The sequence below is a fragment of the Lycorma delicatula genome, chromosome 13 (assembly GCF_047948215.1).
Source record: "Lycorma delicatula isolate Av1 chromosome 13, ASM4794821v1, whole genome shotgun sequence".
Lineage (NCBI taxonomy): Eukaryota > Metazoa > Arthropoda > Insecta > Hemiptera > Fulgoridae > Lycorma > Lycorma delicatula.
This window is the reverse complement of record NC_134467.1, coordinates 15,166,843-15,191,029: the sequence shown is the minus strand read 5'-3', so window position 1 is coordinate 15,191,029 and position 24,187 is coordinate 15,166,843. Positions and strand designations below refer to the sequence as shown.

General features: G+C 30.7%; 1 protein-coding gene across 5 annotated transcripts in view; it reads left to right on the top strand.

Annotated features, from left to right (window-relative positions):
* LOC142333868 (uncharacterized) overlaps positions 1-24,187 on the top strand; it is a 62,446-nt gene that overhangs the window by 29,628 nt on the left and 8,631 nt on the right. For 4 of the 5 annotated variants that reach the window (XM_075381440.1, XM_075381437.1, XM_075381438.1 and 1 more), the window contains 2 exons: positions 4,004-4,107; positions 22,009-22,161. In XM_075381440.1, the coding sequence (XP_075237555.1) occupies positions 22,012-22,161 (150 nt within the window). In that variant the 5' untranslated portion in view covers positions 4,004-4,107; positions 22,009-22,011. Of the gene's footprint in view, positions 1-4,003; positions 4,108-18,578; positions 18,663-22,008; positions 22,162-24,187 lie in introns of those variants that run through there. The other variant, XM_075381442.1, reaches the window with a different exon arrangement.

Here is a 24,187-nt window from a genome sequence, read left to right as displayed (position 1 = left end):
ATTACAATAAAATAATTGTAATCACAAGAAGTCAAGAATTAATTTATTAAAAGAATCAGCACCACTTTTCGAAAAAGGGGTACAAATATTTAGTAGAATAAAAAGCTTTTGTTAGAGTACCACGTATCTCACTTATATAAAAGGAATAAATGACTCTCACATTGAAGAGGAAACACCAAATTTAAATTTAAAACTGTTTGAAGAAAGAAAGCAAATGCACTTAGAATGAGAAAATATTGGGAAGAAAGGAAAAAGAAACATCAGAAAAATAAATTAACTGCAAACTTATGCGTGGATCTACATGACTGAAATGAATTTAAAAAACTTTTCATTGCAATTAAGGAATAAAGGTTACAAAAATGGTTCTTTTATTGTAAAAAGTGGATGAAATGTGGAGCTTCAAAAGTTGATCGTGCTTCTAAAATTTCCAACAACCTAAGCTGAGAAAATTATTCTTGACTTTATTTATCTCAAAATAAATATATTTGTTATAATAATGAAGAATTGTAATATATTATGATTATGTGTAGGCACAATGAAAAAAATACTGAAAATGATACTGTTTTCATTGTTATACGAGTTACACAGTTATTTGTGAAATAGAGAAGACAGTATCAATATTAAATATTAAAATAAGATAAGTTCATTTATCAGAAGTTGTAGTATTTTGTACTTGAGCTGTTGAATTAGAAAGGATTTATATTATAGATTTTAGAAGTTCAGGTTTACCAGACAGCTACCTCAGACTGGTTTTGTTTGCAACCTTCTAGAAAAGAAACAGAGTTTTTAGACACTATCACAGGTAACTTAAGAGCAATTTAGGAAAGAGGGAATGGTAAATCAAGAACAAATACTTTATTAGAAGTCGATTGGGTCTAGAACATATTCTACCTGGTGATTTATGTTACAATAATGTTAACTTAATATTATTAAATAATTGTACTCTACTTATTATTTATCCAGGAATCTGTGAATAACATACTGATTATATATATAATTGTTATTATAAATATATATATATATATATATACACTTAGGTAAATAAAAATAGTAAATTAACATTGATAAATATGACAATAGATGTTAATAAATAATTTAAGTATGGTATTTTAATTTAATCTATATTCTTTATTCGGTTTTGATAAGTTCTAGAATAATATTTGTTTTTTAATACATTTATAACACTTTCACTTGACTTGTCCCCCGCGTAGATTTAAAAAAACGCGTCAAAAATGGCGGCAGTTTAAGATTGTTTTACATCTCGCCACGAGATAACGCGTTAAATACATCACGTGACGTGTTTGTTTATTGTTAGCGTAGTTTTCAACCGTATCGTTAACGGCCGTTTACTCAATTTATTAGTGTAGATTAATTTGTTATTCCAAATAATCTTACTTGAATGCTTTCTAAGATAAATAATTTGATAGGTCTACTGATTGATTTTTGCAAAATACCAAAGTAAATATATAAAATGAAATGAAAATGAATAATTTTCTGCCGTGGTCCTTTACTACAAGTAATGGCGTATAATTTTCTTTATTGTTTTTAATATGAATGTGTTTTTGAACCCCGTTACTTATTTACGATTGTTAATTCATACTAATTGTGTTATCTAGATAATATAAGACTATATTTTAAGACGTCATGTTTGTAGTTAATTTTGACGTATATTTTTGGTGCATCTTTTATCCGAAACTTTTATACTGTTTTAATATTATTTTTTGGCTCGTGAACAAAATTACTTTTTATTATTCATTCTTGCTGTTAGGTCTAACTGGTAATAATTATTTTTAATATTAGTAAGGCATACTGCTTATTGCTGAATAAGAATTATCAGATTTACCCAGCCTAGCTAACTATTTACTTCCTCACACAAATGATTTAAATATAAACCTCAAACATTTTTGTTTATACACTCAAATTTGTAATAATGCTATTGTGAAATGCATAGTGCATTTATTCATTGAACATTATCAGAAACAAATGACAAAACTACTAAAGTTATTAATAATTGAGTTTCAGATTAATGTAATTTTTCTTCCAAGTCATGTGTAGCTAATTATTGGCTCCTCCTGGAGTAAATAGGAATGAAATAGTAATTAGCAGCATAAGGCATTTTGGAAGAAAGAGTTTCATTAATCTGAAATTGGTAGTCAAACTTTAAACCTAATATGGATTCAATTCAACGTAAATGTAAAACAAATGTATTTAGAGAATTAAAACTAGATTTCAGATTTTTAAAGAAAGACAAAATCAGTTTTTTCCAAGGGAAGTAATTTTGTTAAATCGTTTTAAAACAAATTTTAATTTTTTCCTTTTACAAAACATTTCAAAATTTATTTTTATTTGTGATTATAAGCTCAAGTTATATCACTTGAACCCTTCTCTAAAATTCTACTTATCTTTTGATCTCAATGTGTGTAATAAGTACTACATGTTAATTAATTCTTAACATTTTATCTTCTCATATTTTTTATGGTAGATTATTCTTTTTATAACTAAATTATAACTAACTCAGCGGTCAGAGTTAGGCTTGGTTAAGATGATGATTCCACAACATTGTGTAGAGTAAGATTCTGGCAATTGAAGATTAAACTAAAATGTTAATGGCCAAATGATGAAGGGCTTAACAAACTTCAGTCAAACCCCTGGCTAGCCTAGTTGTACAGTGAACATATTCATGATGCTTCTTTTATATATAATAATGTTCTTTTAAACCACTGATTATCAAACTTTTTCACCCATTGCCCACATTGAGAATCAAAACTTTTCTAGTGCCCCCAATATTTTTAAAATTACCATCTGTTAAAGATAATAACAGCAATTGCTGTTTTTTTAAGATGCACTCTTAAAAACAACAATTGAAATTTTTGTTTTTAAATGTGGCATATCCTATTTCTGAGTTGAAACTTACATTTTAAATGAGAGCAGTGAAAACACATATTTAATCATATTTAGAATTATTTTTATTAAAAGTGCTTTCCAAAAAATTACAATTGTATATATTTATATAACAACAATAGTGATAGCATATTCAATAGAACAATACAGTAATTAAAACAAAGCTTTTGATTGAAAAGTTTTTTGTACTAGTGTTGTAGGTATTTAATTTTAGTTTGAAATATCAGGAAAACATAATTTTTGCCTTTTTTTAAATCAGCCATCAGCTTTGTAGACCGCCTGAACACACCCAATTTTCTGTGAGCCCCTGAATGCCTCCAGCGCTCACAAGGGGGCATTATCACCCACTTTGAGAACGAATATTTTAAACTAAATTTTTTAATTAGGTACAAAATGTTCAACATTAATTTGTAACATTGTAATTCAATTTCTAAACTTTCTGTTGCTTTTCTTTCTGGATTTCTTATCCTATTTTACTCCCAAAAAGTGTTAGTTATGTGCTTTATTCACATATTTGTATATTTACAACTTTTTATTTTTTTAAAGAAATTCAGGCTTTACGAACAGTATGTGACTTCAGGCAAAACTACTGTTTTTTAGTGTGTTAATTTCACTTTTTTGAGTAAATATAATATTTATAGATAACACTTCATGATATGTTTATCATAAACTATCATAGAATTATATAATCCAACAGAAGTAAAGTGGGTGAGATCATAGGTGGTTCTGTTACTTAGTTGGCTTCACTTAATTGTCTTCAAAATAACTGTTTTAAACTATATTAATTATACTACGTAAAGGCAGTCATTATTTAAAAGAAAAATACTTTTCAATGTTTATTCATTATTATGAAATATTTTTAAATGAAATTCTTTTCATGAAGATGCTTTTACAGATAAAACTTTGTACCAAATTGGATGCCTATAAAGAAAGGATGGAGAATACACCAATAGGCAATTATACTTGTATACTAGTTATATTTTTTCATAAATCTTAATTTTATTGAAAAACTTAAAATATAATTACACACTATAATTTTCTGCAAAGTTTTCTCTCTATTTATCTTTAATTATTGTAAGTTTTAATTTTTCATATTTTTCAGAGAGAAATGTTGGACCAACAAAGATTAAAATAATGCCCAGGTATCTAAAGGATTTAAATAATTAATGATGATGAAAAAAATCAGTATCTGCCTAAACATTAAAGGTAAGAAGAACATTTATAAATTGCATAGGTGAAATTAACGAAGATACTTTAAAAATTTCCTAGAGAATCCTTAGTTTTATTCAATAAAATTCTTTGATTGTTTTTTGTTCCCTGAGTCATGGTGGGAAAGTTGGGCCTAGAATGTAATTTTTTAGTTGATGTTTGAAAAATTGTTTAATCAATTTGATATACTGAAGAATCATACAAAAAAATTATTAAGAAATTGTGGGTACTTAACATATTGAACGCCACTGCAGCTACAGCTTTATTTAAAAACAAAGTAGTCAATCGGATTTCGGTGGAAAATGGGCCGATGTAGAGTTTAACGATTCAAAACAGTCTCTTTATTAATTTTAATAAATGGTTATTTATATTTATTTATTTTATAAATATAATTTAACGAAACTTAATCTAATTATTAAATATAAATAACCATTTATTATAATTAATAAAGAGACTGTTAATTTTCCACCGAAATCCGATTGACTACTTTGTTTTTAAATAAAGCTGTAGTTGTGGTGGCGTTAATACGTAAGTACCAAATTGTGTTTACCACACACTGAAATATAGAAATACTGGAATGGGCACTGCCTATGTCCAACGTGAGCGGAAAACGAACGTGAGACAGATAGATTTAGAGGTATAGTTTTCATTGTCGCACACTGCAGCTCATGCGCATTGTACCTAACGTACCGTCCCTTCAGAAAGTGATTCAAAAAAACTTAATTGTAGTTAATATTAAGTGATAAAATCTCATAATTATATTTAATTAATAGAAAAATTTCAATGCTTATGAATATTAAATAAATGTTGAGTTAATCATTGTATCATATAAATTTTTTTATAAAAACTTTCTACAATAACTTGAATTATGAAAGATAACTTGTGATTTGTGATGAGAGAGATCGTCACAAACTTTTTGAACGGACTGTAGACAAAAAGAGACGTATACCTCTAAATCAGCTATCTTTGTTGGCACGGATTCATCATCATCAACAATAAAACCATTATCAGAATGGTTGCAAAACTTGTAAACCCTACAATATGGTAGTATATGACCATTAGTGTGGTCTACACACAAATTCTTGGTCGTACTGTCCATTATTAAATCAGTGAGTTTAAGGAAGGGATTGCTGTAAGATTACATTTATTATTTGATGACAAAATTTGATTTGTGACCTCAAAAAGCTGCCAACACAGTTATAGGACTTTCCTGCCACGTGACATTTTTCTTCTAAAGCACAGCATACACGCAACTTCATTTAAAATATTTATGATTTTATTTAGATATATTTTTTGTTTATTTAATTCAATGATGACAACTAAATCGCGCGCACATACTGTATTTCATTCATGTGGGTGTTGGGTTCTAGCGGCCTTTAAAATATTCTTTAAATATTCATTTATTTAATTATAATGTTACAAAATACCAAAACGACTACAGCAGTTGTACATCAGTACTACATTAGTGCTCCTTTGGGTGACAGTGGGTACTAATAAATCACTATACCCCAGGACTTCCCGATGATGGTATATCAGGGATCCTCGAGGTGTGTGAGGGACACGTTGCGAGTGAAGGGCATGCGAAATGCATTCCTGGATCCATTAGGTTAGGGCCAAGAAGGGTAGCCCTCTAGCAGAGGAGGTTGCTGGTTTCCAGGATAGGTGGTCGGCCTCCTTCGAGGATGCTTGGGAGACCCCGATGGGAGAATCCTCATGTTGGGGTGCTACAGGGTGGGCAGTCTGCTGCCACGACACTATAGGTTGACTGAGTTTTGCTTCATGGCGAGGACAAGTTGCCCTGTGATGTTTAATAAGGTTGAAAAAAAAGTCACTATACCCACTTAGCCACTAATTTAGTTATAGAAGTAATCTGACCAAGTTTGGTCAAAATTGGTTAAGTAATTTGGAGATATACTGTGATTTAGGTTGAGAACCCGAACACACACATATGAACATATAGAATATTTGCATCTGGTTTTTTGGGTTCCTAAGGTGTCAAAAACAAAACTAGTTTACTTCGATTTGTGCATTACCTACCTTAACAGAAACAATAATAATTAGTATTCACCACCATCATAAATCAGCTGTCATTGACATCGATCAGATCACGATCACCATTATTCATTGAGTACCGATCAGGTCATAAATCACCGTCGTTCATTGTGCACTTGATCCCTGTTCAGTGAGCACCGATTAGATCACAGATCACGTTCAATGGGTACCAATTGGGTCACAGATCAGTCATTGTTCAGCGATCATCAATCATCATCATTAACAATAAAACTAATATCGGTATGCATTACAAAACTTGTTAATTCTACAATATGGTAGTATATGATCACTAGTGTAGTCTACACAAATTCATGGTCCAACTGTCCATCAGTAGGTTTAAGGGAAGGATTGTTATAAGATTACATTTAATATTTGATTTGTGACCTTGAAAAGCAGCAACAACACACGTATTATTCAGGTGTACAGTTAAGCAGAAGTATCTAATTACAAAGGAAAACTGGACGTATGAGTACAATATTAATTGTAAGTGGAATTGCAGGTTTATTTCTATTTTATATTAACATAATTATTAAAGTTCACATAATTTTCCAAAAATATTCTAATGACATTATTTATACCCCCATGCTGGTGGTTCAAACTTACTTGTACTAATTATAAATTGAATGGGCATGGAAGTGATCATCAATAAAACCATTATCAAAGTGGCATACATGATGTAAAAGAATTTTTAAAATTCAGCTCTAATGATGGTTTGATCTCATAGAACTAAACTCCTCTTGCACACTCATATCTTTTGATTCCAGTTATTTTCTGCCTATTGTAACAGTTAATTCTTTGATGAAAATTTAGCCTCGGAGTAGACTTATAACATTATAAAATAAATCATAGTATACTGCTTACTAAGTAGTCCAGCATTTTTAGAATTTATATTACAATTGTTCATCAAAAAAGATCATTACTTTGATATTTGTAGTTCTATTGAAAACGGCTAGAACGCATATTCTTCAGGTTTATTGTTAAGCATAAATATCAAATTAGAAACATCATAAGATGTAAAATATTAAGTAGATTTGCAGGTTTGTTTCTATCGCTACAGACCTCAGAGTTCCTGTTGACTGACTCCTTTGTTTTCTTTAGAGCACAAGATTCACTAGTCAATATATGAACTTTCCTTACATATTGTGTAGTATTTTCAAAAAAAAAGTTTTTAACAGTGCAATCCTCTGATTTTTAGCACTGTTGAAGCTCAACAGTTGAACTGATTTAGATATGTGCCCATGTTGGTATCCTTATGTTTCTGAGAGTGTTGCTGAAATGTAGGCTATACATTTATATGTTTATGTTTCGAAAATCTTGAAAAAAATTATACGATGTACAAAATTGTCACCTGCATGCTTTTTTAATTATCCTGTATGAAAGAACAATGGTTTTTTTAATATTTGAAACACTGAAAATAATTGAGTAAGTTTATGCACGCATAGATTTACATTATAAAATAAAATATGTATACTGCTTAGTAAGAAGTCAAGCAGTTTTGCAACTTGTTGAAAAAAATGACTAATATCATTACTTGTGAAGTTTTATTGATGGAAAACTGCTTGCGATGTGTTCAGGTCTACGATTAAGCATAAGTATCAAATTAGAAAGCGTCGTTGGAAGTAAAATATTAAAAAAAAACAATTTGCTGGTTTGTTTCTACTGCTACAGAACTTGGAAATCCTGTTGACCTCCTTACTAGACCTCAATATGTGAACTTCCCTTACATAATTTAAGTTTTTTTTTAAGGTAGATTGTATTTTGGGAAAACAAAGTTTTAACAGTGATATACTATGATTTTTGTTGAAGGTGGTGGGCTACAGACTTGCGGGCAAGAAGGGATTTGAATCTCCCTCTACTAGATGGTATTTTTATTTTTTTTAATAAAATCCATTTTGAGAAAGAATATTGCTGAATCTCAATTTTTACACAATTGCCCAAAAAGGAGTGTAATGTACTTCGGGTATATGTATGTTCCACCATAGCAGCTCAACGGCTTAAGTCATTAAGTGATTTAGATGTACTAGACCCTGAGTTGTTATCCTTGTGTTACTAGGAATGTCATAGACTATATATACAAAATTATCATCCACACACTAATTACCCTTATTAAAGAGCAATGTTTTTTTTTTTTTTTGGCAGTTTTGATTTTTAATATTTTAGATACTGAAAATAATTAGGCAAGTTATCCTTGGAATAGATTTACAACATGAAATTAGTATACTGCTTCATAAGAAGTCAAGCAGTTTTATAACCAATGTATCCTTTCAAATTTCCCTTGTGCTTCAAAGTAATTTATAGTGGGTTAAGGGGAGGTGATATACAAAGTTTGGTAATTTATTTTGATTTTCATATTTTCCCCTAATTCAAGTAAATTTTCAGGTAAAACCTAAATTACAGCTTTGAGATCACAGTTGGTGATTTTTGTCCCTGGAAATATTATCTTGCATTTAAATTTTTGCATTATCTCAGAATTAACAATTTCCTAGTTTTTAGCACTCATAAGGGTATTTTATGTTCATTTTTTGGCTTCATTGCTATAATTATTGATCTTCTTCTTGCTAGGTACTTCTTGCACACCCAGCTGACAGTTAAAGAACTTAGGTGTAAAAAAAGAAAGGTTTTTGAAACCATGTACGATAAGGCCTTGGAACAGTAACATTTTCTGTAAAAAATCTGTTTAGTAATAGCTATCATCACCCTGATGTTACCACTTCATTTGTAAAAGATTAGAAGACCTTATAAACAAAGAGATCTAATTAAAATACAGATATTTACTGAAACAAAAGGGAAAGGCTTTCCCTACTTGCACCACACATCACATTACAATAGTTTGCTAAATTCATTTACAATAGCATTTTGCAAAATTATCAGATGAAGTTAGCCAATAAGTTGATGCCCAGCAATGCAATCCATAGTCTAATTTTGAATGAACTAGACCAAAGCAGATTTGACAAACATCTACTGAAAAAACTTATAACAATTTTTAATGCATGTAAACAAATCTCTTGAAAACTGTACGGTCATTAATAGAAATTATAAATAGAATAGGTCCTTAATAACCAGGCCCTGGGAATTAAATAACCTTCACCTGAAGGTTATTGCTCATACAGTCTCCCATAATTATGGTCTTATTTCTGCATTCCAGATAATACGCAAACCATTTTAAAGCTAGACCTCTAATTTCAGTACTGTACATTTTAAATTAAAAAAAAATTTGATGGTTAACTATATCAAATTCTTCATAAATATCAAGAAATAATAACAAACTTGCATTGAAAATTAGTATTCACCCTCCTGAAACCCAAATTGACACGAATATAAAATTTATTTTTGGATAAAAACTAACCAACATTTTTTGATTGCTTTTTCTAGCAATTTAAAAAACTGAAAGAAAATAAACATAATGAAATCTAGTAGAAATAATGAAGATGGACCACTTACAGAGGTAGAATTACTAAAGATGGATGAAATAAGACGGGAGCGATATAAAATGCTGAATAGTGCAGGTGAAACTAGCTTTCAGTCAGAAATATAATTTGTTTACATAAAAAATTAATTTAAATGTCAGGAAACTATTTTTGAGTATCTGTTCACTTCCATATAAAGCCTCGCTTTATATGGAAGTGAACAAGCTTGGACAATCGGAGTACCTGAGAAGAAAAGATTAGAAGCTTTTGAAATGTGGTGCTGTAGGAGAATGTTAAAAATCAGATGGGTGGATAAAGTGACCAATGAAAAGGTGTTGCTACAAATCGATGAAGAAAGAAGCATTTCAAAAATATAGTTAAAAGAAAAGACAGACTTATAGGCCACATATTAAGGCATCCTACAATAGTGGCTTTAATATTAAGAGGGTCAGGTAGAAGGAAAAAATTGTGCAGGCAGGCCACGTTTGGAATATATAAAACAAATTTTTAGGGATGTAGGATGTAGGGGGTATACCGAAATGAAACGACTAGCACTAGATAGAGAATCTTGGAGAGCTGCGTCAAACCTGTCAAATGACTGAAAAAAAAAATTGACATCAGATCAGCAACACATGTAATGATTTATAATTCTCCACTGTCTTTTGGCAGGTAATTCCCTCATTTTTAGAATATTGTTTTTTAACTGCCATAATCCACACTTTTATTTTTTCTTAGGCCAATCCCCAGCAGTGCAATCTATAATTGAATTTTGAATGAACTAAAAACAAAGTAGTTCTGGCAAAGAACATCTAGTGGAAAAAACTTCCTTATATGATGAAATTGTTTTAATTCATATAAATAAATATTTCTTCAAACTCTGTATATGCAAATCCCATAAATTTGTCATTACTATCAAGCCAAGTATTTATTAAAATTCATCTGGTATATGACTTAACATTTGCACTGTATACAAGCACAGTCACCATTCTAATATATTAATGAAACTAATAAGCTGGTAGTAGATGATAAAGTAAAAATTATATATTTGATTTTTAAAGCATTATGAGCTAATTTATTGACAAAACTATAAGCCTAAATTATCCAAATCACTGTGCATTACGGTTTGCAACCTATCAAGATAGGTTAAGTAGAGCAGTATCATCTGAAAAAGATGTAGCTTTACTATAAAATTTATGCAAAAGTAGGACATTAATAGAAATTATAAGACTAAATCCAAGAGCCATATTCATTAAAAATATTAGCAATTTTACCGTAACAGAAACAACATTTATATATATTTTATATTTAATAGTAGGCATAGAAGTACACTGGTTTTTTAATTCAGTGATTCTTTGCAGGTAATTCCCTCACATTTTTAAAATGTTGTTTTTTAGCTGCCATAATCCATACATCTATCTTGTTCCTAAACTTAATGACTCGGTATAACAGATTTTGATTGATTAATATACCCTAATACAATATGTAAAAAGTTATTAAACTGAAAATTAACATCGTCATTACAAGAATTTCCCTCCAGTCATGTCCATATAAATATGATGTTAATTTACCTTATCCTAACCTCTTTAAAATCCTTTATGAATTACTTTGAGCTCCATTCTTAGAAATAACTATAGCAAAAGCCCTATGATCCTTAAAATGTGCCAGAATGACAGCACTAGAAACATTGTGTTTATATAAAATTGATTTATAGAAAATGTGATCAATACAGTATGGGCTATCATCAGTACCTCTAGTATCAATATTAACTAAGGAGTTGTACTCATTCATACCAAGTATTTTTAGATAATGCTTAAAAATACTGTTTATTCTTTCATTAATATTTATGTTAACATCCTATTAAAAAAAAGGTATCATATTTTGGAATCATAGGAAGTTCTTCAAGGCCTTTCAAATCATTTTATTTTGCTTATTCCAGCTACAGACATCTAAGAACATAAAATGCTGTTTTAACCAATCTTTTTTCTTTCAGAATGTATCCCAGCCAGTTAGCTTTCTTATTTTTTTTCTGATTAAGCTTCTATTCTTGTAAAATCTTATTATTATCTCTTCATTTTTCAGTACAATTATAATTTTCAGTAAGTGTTAGGAGATAAAAAGTTGGATGTAGTGGGCGAGAAAGTCAGAGTTGGCTGATGTGAGATGTAGAATAGGCTTAATGAATGTGAAGATAGAAGGAAAATCTTGGTTAAATATTTAATTTAAGAAAATTTTAATATCTGGAAAACCATGAAAGATATAATTTACCAACAAACATAATAAACATTGCTAAAGAGAAATATAAATCTCAAGTCATTCGGCCAGGAAAGTTGACCAACAGGTTAAGATTAAATAAAGGTGTCAGATTGCACTGAGTACTATCATTTTAAATATTTCTGGTGGTAATTGATAATTTGTCGAGGTAGGCAATTGAAGATAAAAAAACTGGTAGGATTCATTCAAGAAAATTTAGGACCTCGACTTTGCTCATGAGATATGTACACTGCCACCTCATAATTTTGTTAATATGACACTGACAAAATAAATCAATTTAGAATAGGATTCCAGCTTGTACAGCTACCATATCATTAATTGAAGATAAATCAAAATCTTTGTGTATAAATTTTGCACCAGGAGATTCTGTCACAGTTACCTGATTGAAAATAATACATCACAGTAAATTATTACTCCATTGTTTTTATTAATTGCAAATAAGCAGTTTTTATAATTGCATCATCAGTTATCAAAAATTAAAGTTATTTAATGTTTGTGAATGTATACACATTTTTGAACTGAATGACTACATTATGTTTTGAGATCATGCATATTGTGTATTTAATTGGTGAATTTAAAGTGATCTAGATATGAATAAGGGAAAATGTAATAATTATATTTTTTTTTTGAAGAAGAGAATAATTCCTCTTCTTCAATCAGTAAAATGAATCCTCCTTACCATAGCTGTACGACTAATAACAATGATCTAACCCATGTTGATAATGCAAGAGATTTTTGATTTATTTCATTATTCATTTACAGATGTCTAGGCTTCAATAGAAGGAGGGGTCAATTTTTAAAAGGGAATATACATTAGTATACTTTTATAACAACCCCTCTGTATACAAAATGTGATTGTATATAGCTCTGAGATTTAGAATTCATGTCATGATCAAGGCACTGCAATACAATGTGTCCAACATTGGTCTCAGATTTTCTTCAAACATTGACTCCAATGTTTATCATTGTACACTCTGCTCACCATGTGTTTAATATTGGAAAAAATGCAGTCTCTTTTTCAAATACGATAGTCTTCGTAATGAAAATTATACACTGGCTTCTTACATTTTTCGTCGTCTTATAAGAAATATGATGAAGACATGAGATCATGGAGAAAACTGAATAATGAGGTTAGTAGAGGAACACTAAAAGCAAAGAAGAAATAGCCTTTTGAGACCGCTCATATGTAGAAAATTCAGAAAAAATATTTTGGTATGAACTAATGTGATAAAATGTAAAAACAGTAACATGAGATAAGTTTAGGAATGGTACACACACTAAAGAAATTACCAGTAAAAATGGTAAAGTGTTATAGGAAGAGGGAAAGATATTTGAAAGGTGGAATAAGTGTATAAAGTAACAACACTGCTCAAAAGGAAGCCAAATGATCTTATAAAGGCTGGAATAAAATGAATAACCTGAAGTAGGACCAGCAAAACCAAAATTGGAAGTTTTATCAGGATCAACATAACTGCTTAAGAATTAAATAGGATTTCAGGAGATAACAAAATTATGTAATGGGATCTACAACGATGGGATTTAGTCAGATTTTCTCAAAACAATCATGATTCCATTTCCCAAGAAGCATGGTGTTAGGTTTTAATCTTCTTTTCAGATTGGTATGTTGTTTATAACTCTATTTTCTGATTTGCTGACAAATTCTAGCCCTGTATTGCGAAATCGACAAAACTGTTGGCTCTCGACCAACGTTGTGTCTGCGACCTTGACAAAAAACTGAACAGGTTTCAACTAACCATACATCTCAGGGGGTGGTCGACCTGCGACTGTACAAGACACAACATGCAGCTGAAATTAAATTTCAGCTGCATTACACTCCTCAGCCTGAAGAAATTGAATTACCGCATGCATTTACACTTGGGGGGAGATGCTATTGATGTAGACATGTTTACGTGCTAGCTGCGTGTTGAGAACTAAATGAAGTGATGCGGCGTGATTGAAGGCCATACTAGAGACGCTGCACAACACATATACGCAATGGTTCATCCGATTTTCCGCGGGTTTTTATTTTGCGACCGATCAGACCTTGGAAAAAAAATAACCCTCGTAGTTCATAAATATTTATGAATTTAGGCAGTCATAGTTCAAGATCACACAATAATAACAATACTATATTTCAATTTAAAACTAGTTATATGTAATTACTTTTTTATAATGAGTTTTAATCTTTTTGAAATATGAAAATGTTTTAACAGATATATTTGTATTCCTTTGAAAATTTCTAAAACGAGGGGCACCAACAAAGACCAAAATCACAATGTGATTAATTTCTTATGTTGTTCGCATAATGAACAACACATCTTGGTGTAGGTTTTTTTCTGTGTCTGAAAGATATGACAAGAAATGTTTACAGAGTATGAGAGGATCATTTACAGAAGGCTTACCTGTGTTAGGAATAACTTTATGATGAATTTGTACAATTTTCTCAATAAGGGCTTCTGTGAATTGAAAAGAAGTGTACTTGCCACTACTTTTCTTATGTAAAACATGAGCATTTAATATAGTTATATTTAAAAGGTGGCAGAACTGGTTTTATATCACACTTTTACTCTTTTTCTTGTGAGTAAGTATTAACTCCACCCATTATGTAACCTATTATATAACTCCACCCATAAAATTATTATATCATTGACAACATCTGGATGGACTGTCTTCTTTCTTTCTGTACTATTTCTACGCAATCTAATTGTTTGGTTTTCGTACACAAGAAGTCTTGCATATCTTGTTACTTCATCAACACCATTTTTCCCTCATCACACAGTGCGTGAATTTTGTTTAATTTTTTTTGCACTATATCTTTTGGAATACCATGCCTTTATTTTCTGATAGTACCGACCGAGTCATTATTTTGCTTACTGAAAGTCAGAACAAGGGTGGCAGTAATAATTGTCAGTGTAAATATAGTGACCCACCGGGTTGGTCTAGTGGTTAACGCGTCTTCCCAAATCAGCTGATTTGGAAGTCGAGAGTTACAGCATTCAAGTCCTAGTAAAGCCAATTATTTTTACACGGATTTGAATACTAGATTGTGGATACCGGTGTTCTTTGGTGGTTGGGTTTCAATTAACCACACATCTCAGGAATAGTCGAACTGAGAATGTACAAGACTACACTTCATTTACACTTATACATATCATCCTCTGAAGTATTATCTAAACGGTAGTTACCAGAGGCTAAACAGGAAAAAGAGAGTGTAAATATAGTGATGTTTATCTAACAGGTTACTACATTATAAAAGTCATAATATTAGTGGTATAGCCATGATTTGGGTTTTTTTACAATTTTTGTCTGCACCTACATAAACTATCTAATTGTAAATAACCTATTTCTGATTCTGAAATTACACAAGTCTTAATGTCAATGTATGCCCCTTTTTATTCTAATAAATTGAATGAAGCATAGCCTATCTTTTTGCAGCGGTAAACTTTCATCAACCACTAAATTTTTCAAGTGTATATTCTTTTCTGAATCTGTTAAAAAAAAAATTATTTTTTGGAGATGGGTTAGTATTTTTATCATGATCATAGTAAAATGGAGGAAACACAACATAATTTTAACTGTTTTGAAACAAAAGTTTTCCCAATCCAGGAGTATTAAACAGGGGCTGGTTTGTATAATAACTTACAATTTGTGGCTTACAAATAATTCCTGATGGCATATATACAGCAGCTAGAAACAAAAGCATCTCATCATTATCAGTTCTGCTTCCACAGGTGAAACCTCAAACTGGAACATTTTCTTTTTTCAGAAACTTGGCGTAAAGATTAGTCTACTTCATTAGAATATCAACTAATTCATCAATAAAAAATAACCTGAATAAAGAATATACATTTTTAGTGTCATCAATTGGGAAGTTTATTCCTGGAGTAAAAGTTTATTCATGCACTGATGCATGAATAGTTTATAACCGATAACAGTAGATTAGAGTAGTAACACACAACCAATAATGGTGCTAACAGAAGCATTGTTAAAGGTTACACTCAAATAACTGCAGTTCCAGCCAGCTTTCTCAGTTTGGTTTTTTAATTGTGTATGTGAATATATACATTTTAATATATTTAAATATTAGTGCGTATTCCTCCTTTTTCTTTTCAGCAAAAAGAGTTATTCCCATTAATCTGTCTCATATTTTTAATATAGAAATAGATGAGAACTGTCGTACTACAAATATAAACATGTTTTCACTAAATTAATGTACAATTTCAAAAATATGATAGTGTTGAGGGTTTTTTATTTGTACAGTGCAACATTATAAAAAGTGTACATTCAAAAATATTTGTTTAAAGGTTTTTTTTTATAATTTCTGTAACACCATGACCTTGTAATTTGGTTGCCCAATGGGGTTAAGCGCATGTAAGGTTTCTTATAAGACATAGGAAGTGTCAACAAGTACTGCTTTGTCAAGGTGAAGCTTAATTCCAAGAATATGTATTAAACTAATTTCAAGTCCATGCCAAAAGATTTTTAATTCAAAAGTTGTTTAAAAATATTTACAGACTGCTGCAGAAATAAAAGTAAACGTTCTCACAGACAACTCAACAGCATAAAATTATTTTAATTTATTTTTAATATATGAATAAGTTTTTTTTAAATTTGTATGTATTGAATCAGAACTTTTGTTGCTTTTGTAAAATTAAATGCTAATTTTCTTATCATTAAAGTATTAAAATCCACTATCTTCATTTTTCACATACCATCTGGTAGGTCCGTCAACTTGACTATCTGGCCCGGAGGACCATGAAATTTGTGGTAGATTTTAGAGAGAGGTTGGACTATATATTCATAGGTGAAGAATGAGGCAACGCCTTGTTGCTTGTTGAGTAACGGTTAATGAATTGTCATCTTGACAGTTAATGAAATGTGTAATTGAATTTGATACAAATATAATTAAATTAAATGACATATAACTTATACTAATAAACTAAACGTTCATCTGAATATGTCCATCCGGACTGAAAGTGCATCGCTCTGGATCAAATTCTGACGTAGAAAACTTTTTATTCTTTATTTTTTCTGTTTAACCTCCAGTAATTACCTTTCAGATAATACTTCAGAGGATGATATGTATGAGTGTAAATGAAGTGTAGTGTTGTACCGTTTCAGTTCAACCATTCCTGAGATGTGTGGTTAACTTAAACCCAACCACCAAAGAACACCGGCATCCACAACCTAGTATTCAAATCCATGTAAAAATAACTGACTTTACTAGGAATGAACGCTAGAACTCTTGACTTCCAAATCAGCTGATTTGGGAAGAGGTGTTCACCACTAGACCAACCCGGTGGGTTCTGACGTAGAAAGCTAGTAGAGTTAACTTTCCGGTGAGCGCTAGGACCCACTAGATTGCAGCACCGGATGGCTCGACGTGGAACGAAACATCATCTAATTCATAAACTATCTACAATGTGTACTACACTTGTAATCACACAAAATGTTGCTTGTTTGGCGAGTATAATTATTACTTTACATCTGTTCTTAGAATTGAATATTTTCTGCATCTATGGAAAATAGTAAAAACCAATCAAACCGGGTAAACCACTAATAATATAACATCATACGGCCGAGTAGCATGCTATCTGTACTTTCAAAAGGTTTCAAGAAATTTTTATTTGGAAGATTTAAAACCTTTTTACAACAAAAACTAATATTTGACTACCAATCGGGCTTTAAAACAGATTAGCACCTTTAAACAGATTCATAGAATTTTTGCAAAGCTCAGACAGCTTTAGACTAAAAAGGTCTGTAAGCTTACTAAAAGTCAGTTCTGTAAGGTCTACTAATGTTTTTTTTTTTTATATCTGGCCAAGCCTTAATACAAGGCTAGTATATCACTAGCCTTTTTAAAATTAATCACCATTAACATTTTCAGTTGTTTTTTAAGTAAAATATATTTTATGGTTAAATTCCAGACTGAAGTGAATGGGTACACTTTCCAAAACTGCAGGCATTATACACGGAGGTATATTCTAAATAAACTTTCAATATGCCTGTTTCTCCTAACACAATAGCTGATTTTACTAATATATACTATGCTTGTAGTGTGTAAAAGTAATTCACGGGACACCACCTTCAAGAAAAGTTAACATTGAAGCATGACAGAAGTTGAGGCAAATCAAGTCTAAAGAAAATATACCATTACCGGTTAACACGAATAACAAATTATATCACGCTCGCTAGGGTCGTAATATGGTCGGAGAGAGCCCGATGTTATCTGTGTGGGCGGGTAGTGTCTGTTAAGAGATTTACTCAACAACGTAAAAAAAAAAAAAAAACAACTAATTACTTATAAAATATTTGAATTATGTTTTTATAAAAAATATATAATTTAGGTATATATTTTTAAATTAATATCACCGACCGTAAGGACCAGAATCTATAAGGTAATTAAAAATGATTATTGGTTGTTTGAATTTTTGTGTTTTAACTACGTTTGTTTTTCTGTTATATTACTTTATTTTCAACAAAAACATTATTATTATTAAATGCTAGCTCATTTTTTCTTTTTTAAATAAATTAATAAATAACAATCGCTTCTAAGAATTTTATGAAAATTTCAGTAGTTTTTTTATTTTTGAATTAAACCATTTTAAATGTACATTGAAAAATTATGTATTTTGTTGTTGTGCAACAACATAAATATATATATATATATATTTTTTTTTTTTCCAACATTGAAGTATAAAATTGTATGTGTTGGCATCATTGATCAACTTGCCTATCATTTATCTGACAGGTTGTTAAGGAAAGAACTACGTTCTAATTTCATTATTATTTATTGTTTGGGGTTCTCATTTGTTTATCTAAGTAAGTTATTATATAATATTCTTATATAAATTAATAGTATTTAAGTTTAATTTTTTTGTTTTTGTATTGAAGAATCGGTAGTGTGAGCTTTATCCTGTGATGTAAATTCATTTGAGTTCGATGTAAAATCGTTTATTTAAGCAACGTGTTAATAAAAAAATGTCATTAATTGTGGGCACATCATTGTTATTAGTCATTTGTTAATAGTAATTTTCTTCTTATTGCATTGGAAATCATAGTACTTATTTCTTTATCCATTATTTTCCGATACTAACAAAACAGAACATTTGATGGTTGACAGTTTTGTAATTGACTGTTGAAGCGTTCAAGTTGTAATTAATGGAAAACGCATCTGTTTGATGATAACTTATAGCAAATGTTAGTCTGTTTTATTAGTTTCAGGATAAACTCACTAAAATAAACGAAATTCGGTTACAAAAAATTATTCTGACACTGAACAAAGGCATTATATACATTATAGTGCAAGGTGTTAACATAATATGCATTATAGTATATTATAATGTATAATTTTTATGCCTACATAATATCTTAAACCATCGATTCTATTAAAAATCCTCTGAAATTAAATACCATCTCAAAAATAAAAATTATTAATAATATTTGAACAAATAAAACATGAACCTTGTACATAAATATTAATACTTGTTGATGTCCTGGAAGGTTTCTTTATTTGCCCGTGGTTAATTACATGCTGTTTATCATTATAATCTGTTGCTAATGCATGAGGGATCAAATTCTCTTCTGTTTATTTTTGTTAAGGAATCAACTCATCTTATAGTTATTTGAGTTTTAAGTAAGGTCTTTGCTTGGTATGTAAGAAAAGTTATGAGTTAGATTCTTGGTAATGTTTACGATCTGAACTTAACATCCCTGCAGACAACTTTTTACTTATCCAGAAAATAAACTTTGTAATTATATTTATTTAGAAAATACTTTACTGAAAAACTTTTCAGAAACAACTACAAAGGGCCCTTTCCGTTTACTTTCATTGATGCTGTTCTATTTAATGTATGTGTTTAACTTTTACCAAATGACATTGTATGATTTTTTCCCATAACTCAGCCTTCACAGAATTATTGTCACACTCAATTCTACAGTCCTTCAGAAATAATTGTACATATCTCATATTTTGATATCCCAATCTTTCATGCTATTCTTTCAACAAACCAGTGTTTTTTTGAGTAGCCCACTGGGCTGATCTAGTGATTAACTCGTCACCGCAAATCAGCTGATTTTGAAGTTGAGAGTTCTAAGATTCAAATCCTAGTAAAGGTAGTTACTTTAAACGGATTTGAATACTAGATCGTGGATACTGGTGTCCTTTGGTGATTGGGTTTCAATTAACCACCCATCTCTCAGGAGTGGTTGACCTGAGACTGTACAAGACTAACTTCATTTGCATTTATACATATCATCCTCTGAAGTAATACCTTACGGTGGTTTTGGAGGCTAAACAGTTGGCACAAGCATACTCAGTATTAGGGAAATTACCTTGACAGCTAAGCTCTTTTATTGTTTTGCCTAAGTCATTGTCATTTGAACTTCATCATACTTGGCAGTAATGAGTGTCAGATTTGTTTTAATTTCAACCAAAACTTATTGTGCTATTAGATGTTATCCCAGCTAGCATGGATTCGCTAAGCTGAACTGTGCATTGAACAGAGTAGCATCCATTGCCATTGTGCAACTGCTTTGAAGAAATGTTTGCAGATTTATCAAGTAACCATTTTGATTGTAATAACGTTTAGGAAAAAACAAAAGTTTGTGATTTTTATTTTTTTAAATCTAGTTTTTATTCATTTTTTCTTTTATTGTTAATTTATCTATTTATTTTCATATACATTATGTTGTTCAAACATCTATGAAAATTATTCCACTTAAAATTGTATCACTTTTCTGATGCAGTTGGTCTATTTTGGCCTCTGTGGCACGAGTGGTAGCATATTGGCCTTTTATTTGGAGGTCCTGGATTCAAATTCCGGTCAGGCATGGCATTTTCACACACTACTAAAATTTTCATTCATCTCATCCTCAGAAATTTACAAATTATTTTATTCCAAACCAAAAAGAAGGTATATTTTACAAGAAGTATTTTCTTGTTTTGACCCATTTTCCTTGATTTAAGTAAGATAGGGGAACACTTTTATTCAATTTCTTAGATCGAAAACATTAGGAAGCATCAAGTTTATCCCTCGATTTTTACCCGAAGAATTTTAGTATGGTTTAATTGGACAGCAGGGCTAAATTTTTTGCAAGCTGAAACTTGCTAGCTAACAGTTTTCTGATCTATGTTTACATAAATTTTTTTCTTATTTTTGGCTGTAGAATCATGTCGTGAGAGATTGACATGCGATTTTAAATCACCTTTTTCTTTTTCCTGTTTATCCTCCGGTAACTACCGTTCAGATAATACTTCAGAGGATGAATGAGGATGATAGGTATGAGTGTAAATGAAGTCTTGTACTACTGTCTTGTACATTCTCAGTTCGACCATTTCTGAGATGTATGGTTAATTAAAACCCAACCACCAAAGAACACCGGTATCCACGATCTAGTATTCAAATCCGTGTAAAAATAACTGGCTTTACTATGACTTGAACGCTGGAACTCTCGATTCCAAATCAGCTGATTTGGGAAGACGCTTTCACCACTAGACCAACCCGGTGGGTCTGATTTTAAATCACCTGTATTTACCTTAGTGAGGTTCATCAGCTTTAATGGTTCTAGTTTTTATTAGTTCTTGTAATTTGCTATTTGTTAGTGACACCTGACACTTAATCAATCACAAAAACAAATAACAAGATGTTAAAAACTTCAGTTTAGTAATTTCAATATTTATCATCTTAAATCTCATTGTTTATTTACATTTAAACAGAATGTAAAACATAATTGCATTTATTATTTCACAAATATGTAAATAGCTTGATTCATCATGTCATCACTATTCCCAACATGAAATTTCTGAAAGCTAAGGTTCCTACAAACTGTAAGGCTCACTTCCAATATAAAAAGAATTTTGTTGCAAGCCCTACGAGGATCATGATGTCTTATTCTAAGAATGTGCATATGAGCCATATGTAGTTTACATGGCTTCTGATTCAATGAATCACAGAAAGATGTAATGTGAGCCACAAATGGCAATCAATGCATTTGTATTATTCTTTGCCTGTTCTTATTTTTTTTCATTAAGAAGTAAGTAATATCAAATATAATCACGTTCAAGCCATCATAAAACATAAACCACCAAAAATAATCATTAAGGAATTACAGAAGTGTCCCTTTTTTTCTTTTTTTTGTATTATGGATGTTTTATTTTTTTTTTCAGATAATGGATGGGCCTGTAAATAATAATTTTGTTAATGAAGTTCTGCCTCTTAATAAAGATATTAAATTAGAGACTGAACAGGATAATGTAGCAGAAATGATATGCTTATTTTTACCAGATCATGTGACTGAAACTGATACATCATTTGAGCATGTAAGTTTTTTCTAATTTTTTATGTTTGCCCGACAGGACCATGAAGCAATATTTTGCATTTATTTATTTTTCTGCTGTATGTTTTCATTCCTGGTTTTCAAACAGTTTATTTTTTTTGCTTTATTTTTGTCTTCTCTCTTCTGTCCCATTTTTCTCCTCTTTGAAATCCTTGAAATCTCCTTTTTTTACTGTAAATATAGTTGAATATGTTTTTTTTGAGCCTAGAAAAAGATTTGGCTATTTTTTCTGATGGAATTGACATTTTCTCAGTTTCATTGTATCTATAAATATCTTTATTACTTCTTAATTTGCATTCATTCTCTTGTATTCTTATTGGTCCTAGGATTTTTCTCAAGGTTTTACTTTCTTTTTTCTATTGAATTTATTTTATTTGATTTCAAACTGGGATACATCTGATGCAGAGTCTTCTGGTTTGATTACTGAATTTTCATGCCTTATTTTGGTAACTACCAAGGTGTTCCTTTTGCTGAAAATATCTTTTCTTAGTTGTTAGGCCAAATTTATTTTTCTCATTCTTTTTTGATTGCCTTTGTTATCTAAGTGATTAATTTTGATTTTATTCCCATATATTTAAATTTTATGACTATTGATTTTTCCATGTTTTGTTTTTTGGAACTTGGGAGAATAAAAGCATAACCTAAAGTTTTGAAGAATTAATATTTTTAAAATTTGTAGAGAATCACTTAATAAAATTTACCATTTTTAGTGACTTAGATACAGAATAACCAGTGTATTCACTGAAGAATAACTAACTTGCTGTCAAAATATAATCTAATTCTGTAATAGAAGATCCCTTTAGCAGTATTATTCAATAAATAATATCAACATTAGTAAACCTTCCAAATTAAATATGAAAATAAAAATTTATTTTAGAAGTACTATTTAAGTTGCATCATTTCTACAGAGTTCAATTGATTTGAAGTAATTAAATATAAACTATTTGCAATACACTTAAATAATTTCGTTTTTTTTTTATCTTCATTCATTTGACTGGTTTGATGCAGCTCTGCAAGATTCCCTATCTAGTGCTAGTCATTGCATTTCGTTAAAACATCCTACATTCCTAACAATTTGTTTTACATATTCCAAACATTGCCTGCTTGCACAATTTTTCCCTCCAATATTAAAGCAACTATTCCAGGATGCCTTAATACGAGGTGCTACCTAAAAGTTCGGGGAATTTGAATTTTGCACGCAAACCATTGCTGGTACGACCTGCTGCCACTAGATGTGGCTAACAGTGCTCTTTATGAATCAGTGTTCCAACAACTGTGACAATGAGAGGCTGCATTGTTGAATTTCGTGCGGTTGTGTTTTACTGCTTCAGTGAAGTTTTAAATGGCAGATTTTAAAGAACCAGCATCAAATTTTGCTTCATGCTTAAAAAAACTGGTGCAAAAACCCATCACATGCTTATGGAAGCATTTGGTGACAATGCTATGAGTAAAAGTAAAACTTTTTTGTGGTACAAAAGATTCAAAGATGGACAAACAACAGTCGATGACGATGAGCGTTCAGGAAGACCATTAACAAGTGCAACACCGGAAAACATCGCAAACGTGCTAGAGGCTATTATCGACAGTAGACAAACAATCCATGATGTTTGTGCAATCATACAAATGTCATGTGAATCCGTGCAACACATCTTGTTGGACAATTTGAACTTGAGACGCATTGCTGCAAAATTCGTATCGAGACTGTTGAACAGCGACCAGAAACAAAATCGCGTAGGCTGTCTATAGTGAATAAAAATTCTGCAAGGGATGACCCTAACTTCATCTCCAACATCATAACCAGTGATGAGACATGGGTGTACGGGTATGACCATGAAACTAAGCAGCAGTCGTCGCGGTGCAAGTCGTCAAGTTTACCGCGGCCAAAAAAAGCACGCCAAGTTCGCAGCAATGTGAAGTCCATGATGATCATTCTTTTGACATCAAAGGCATTATCCATAAGGAATTTGTTCCTCTTGGTCAAACTGTCAGTGGGATGTTCTGTTGTGAAG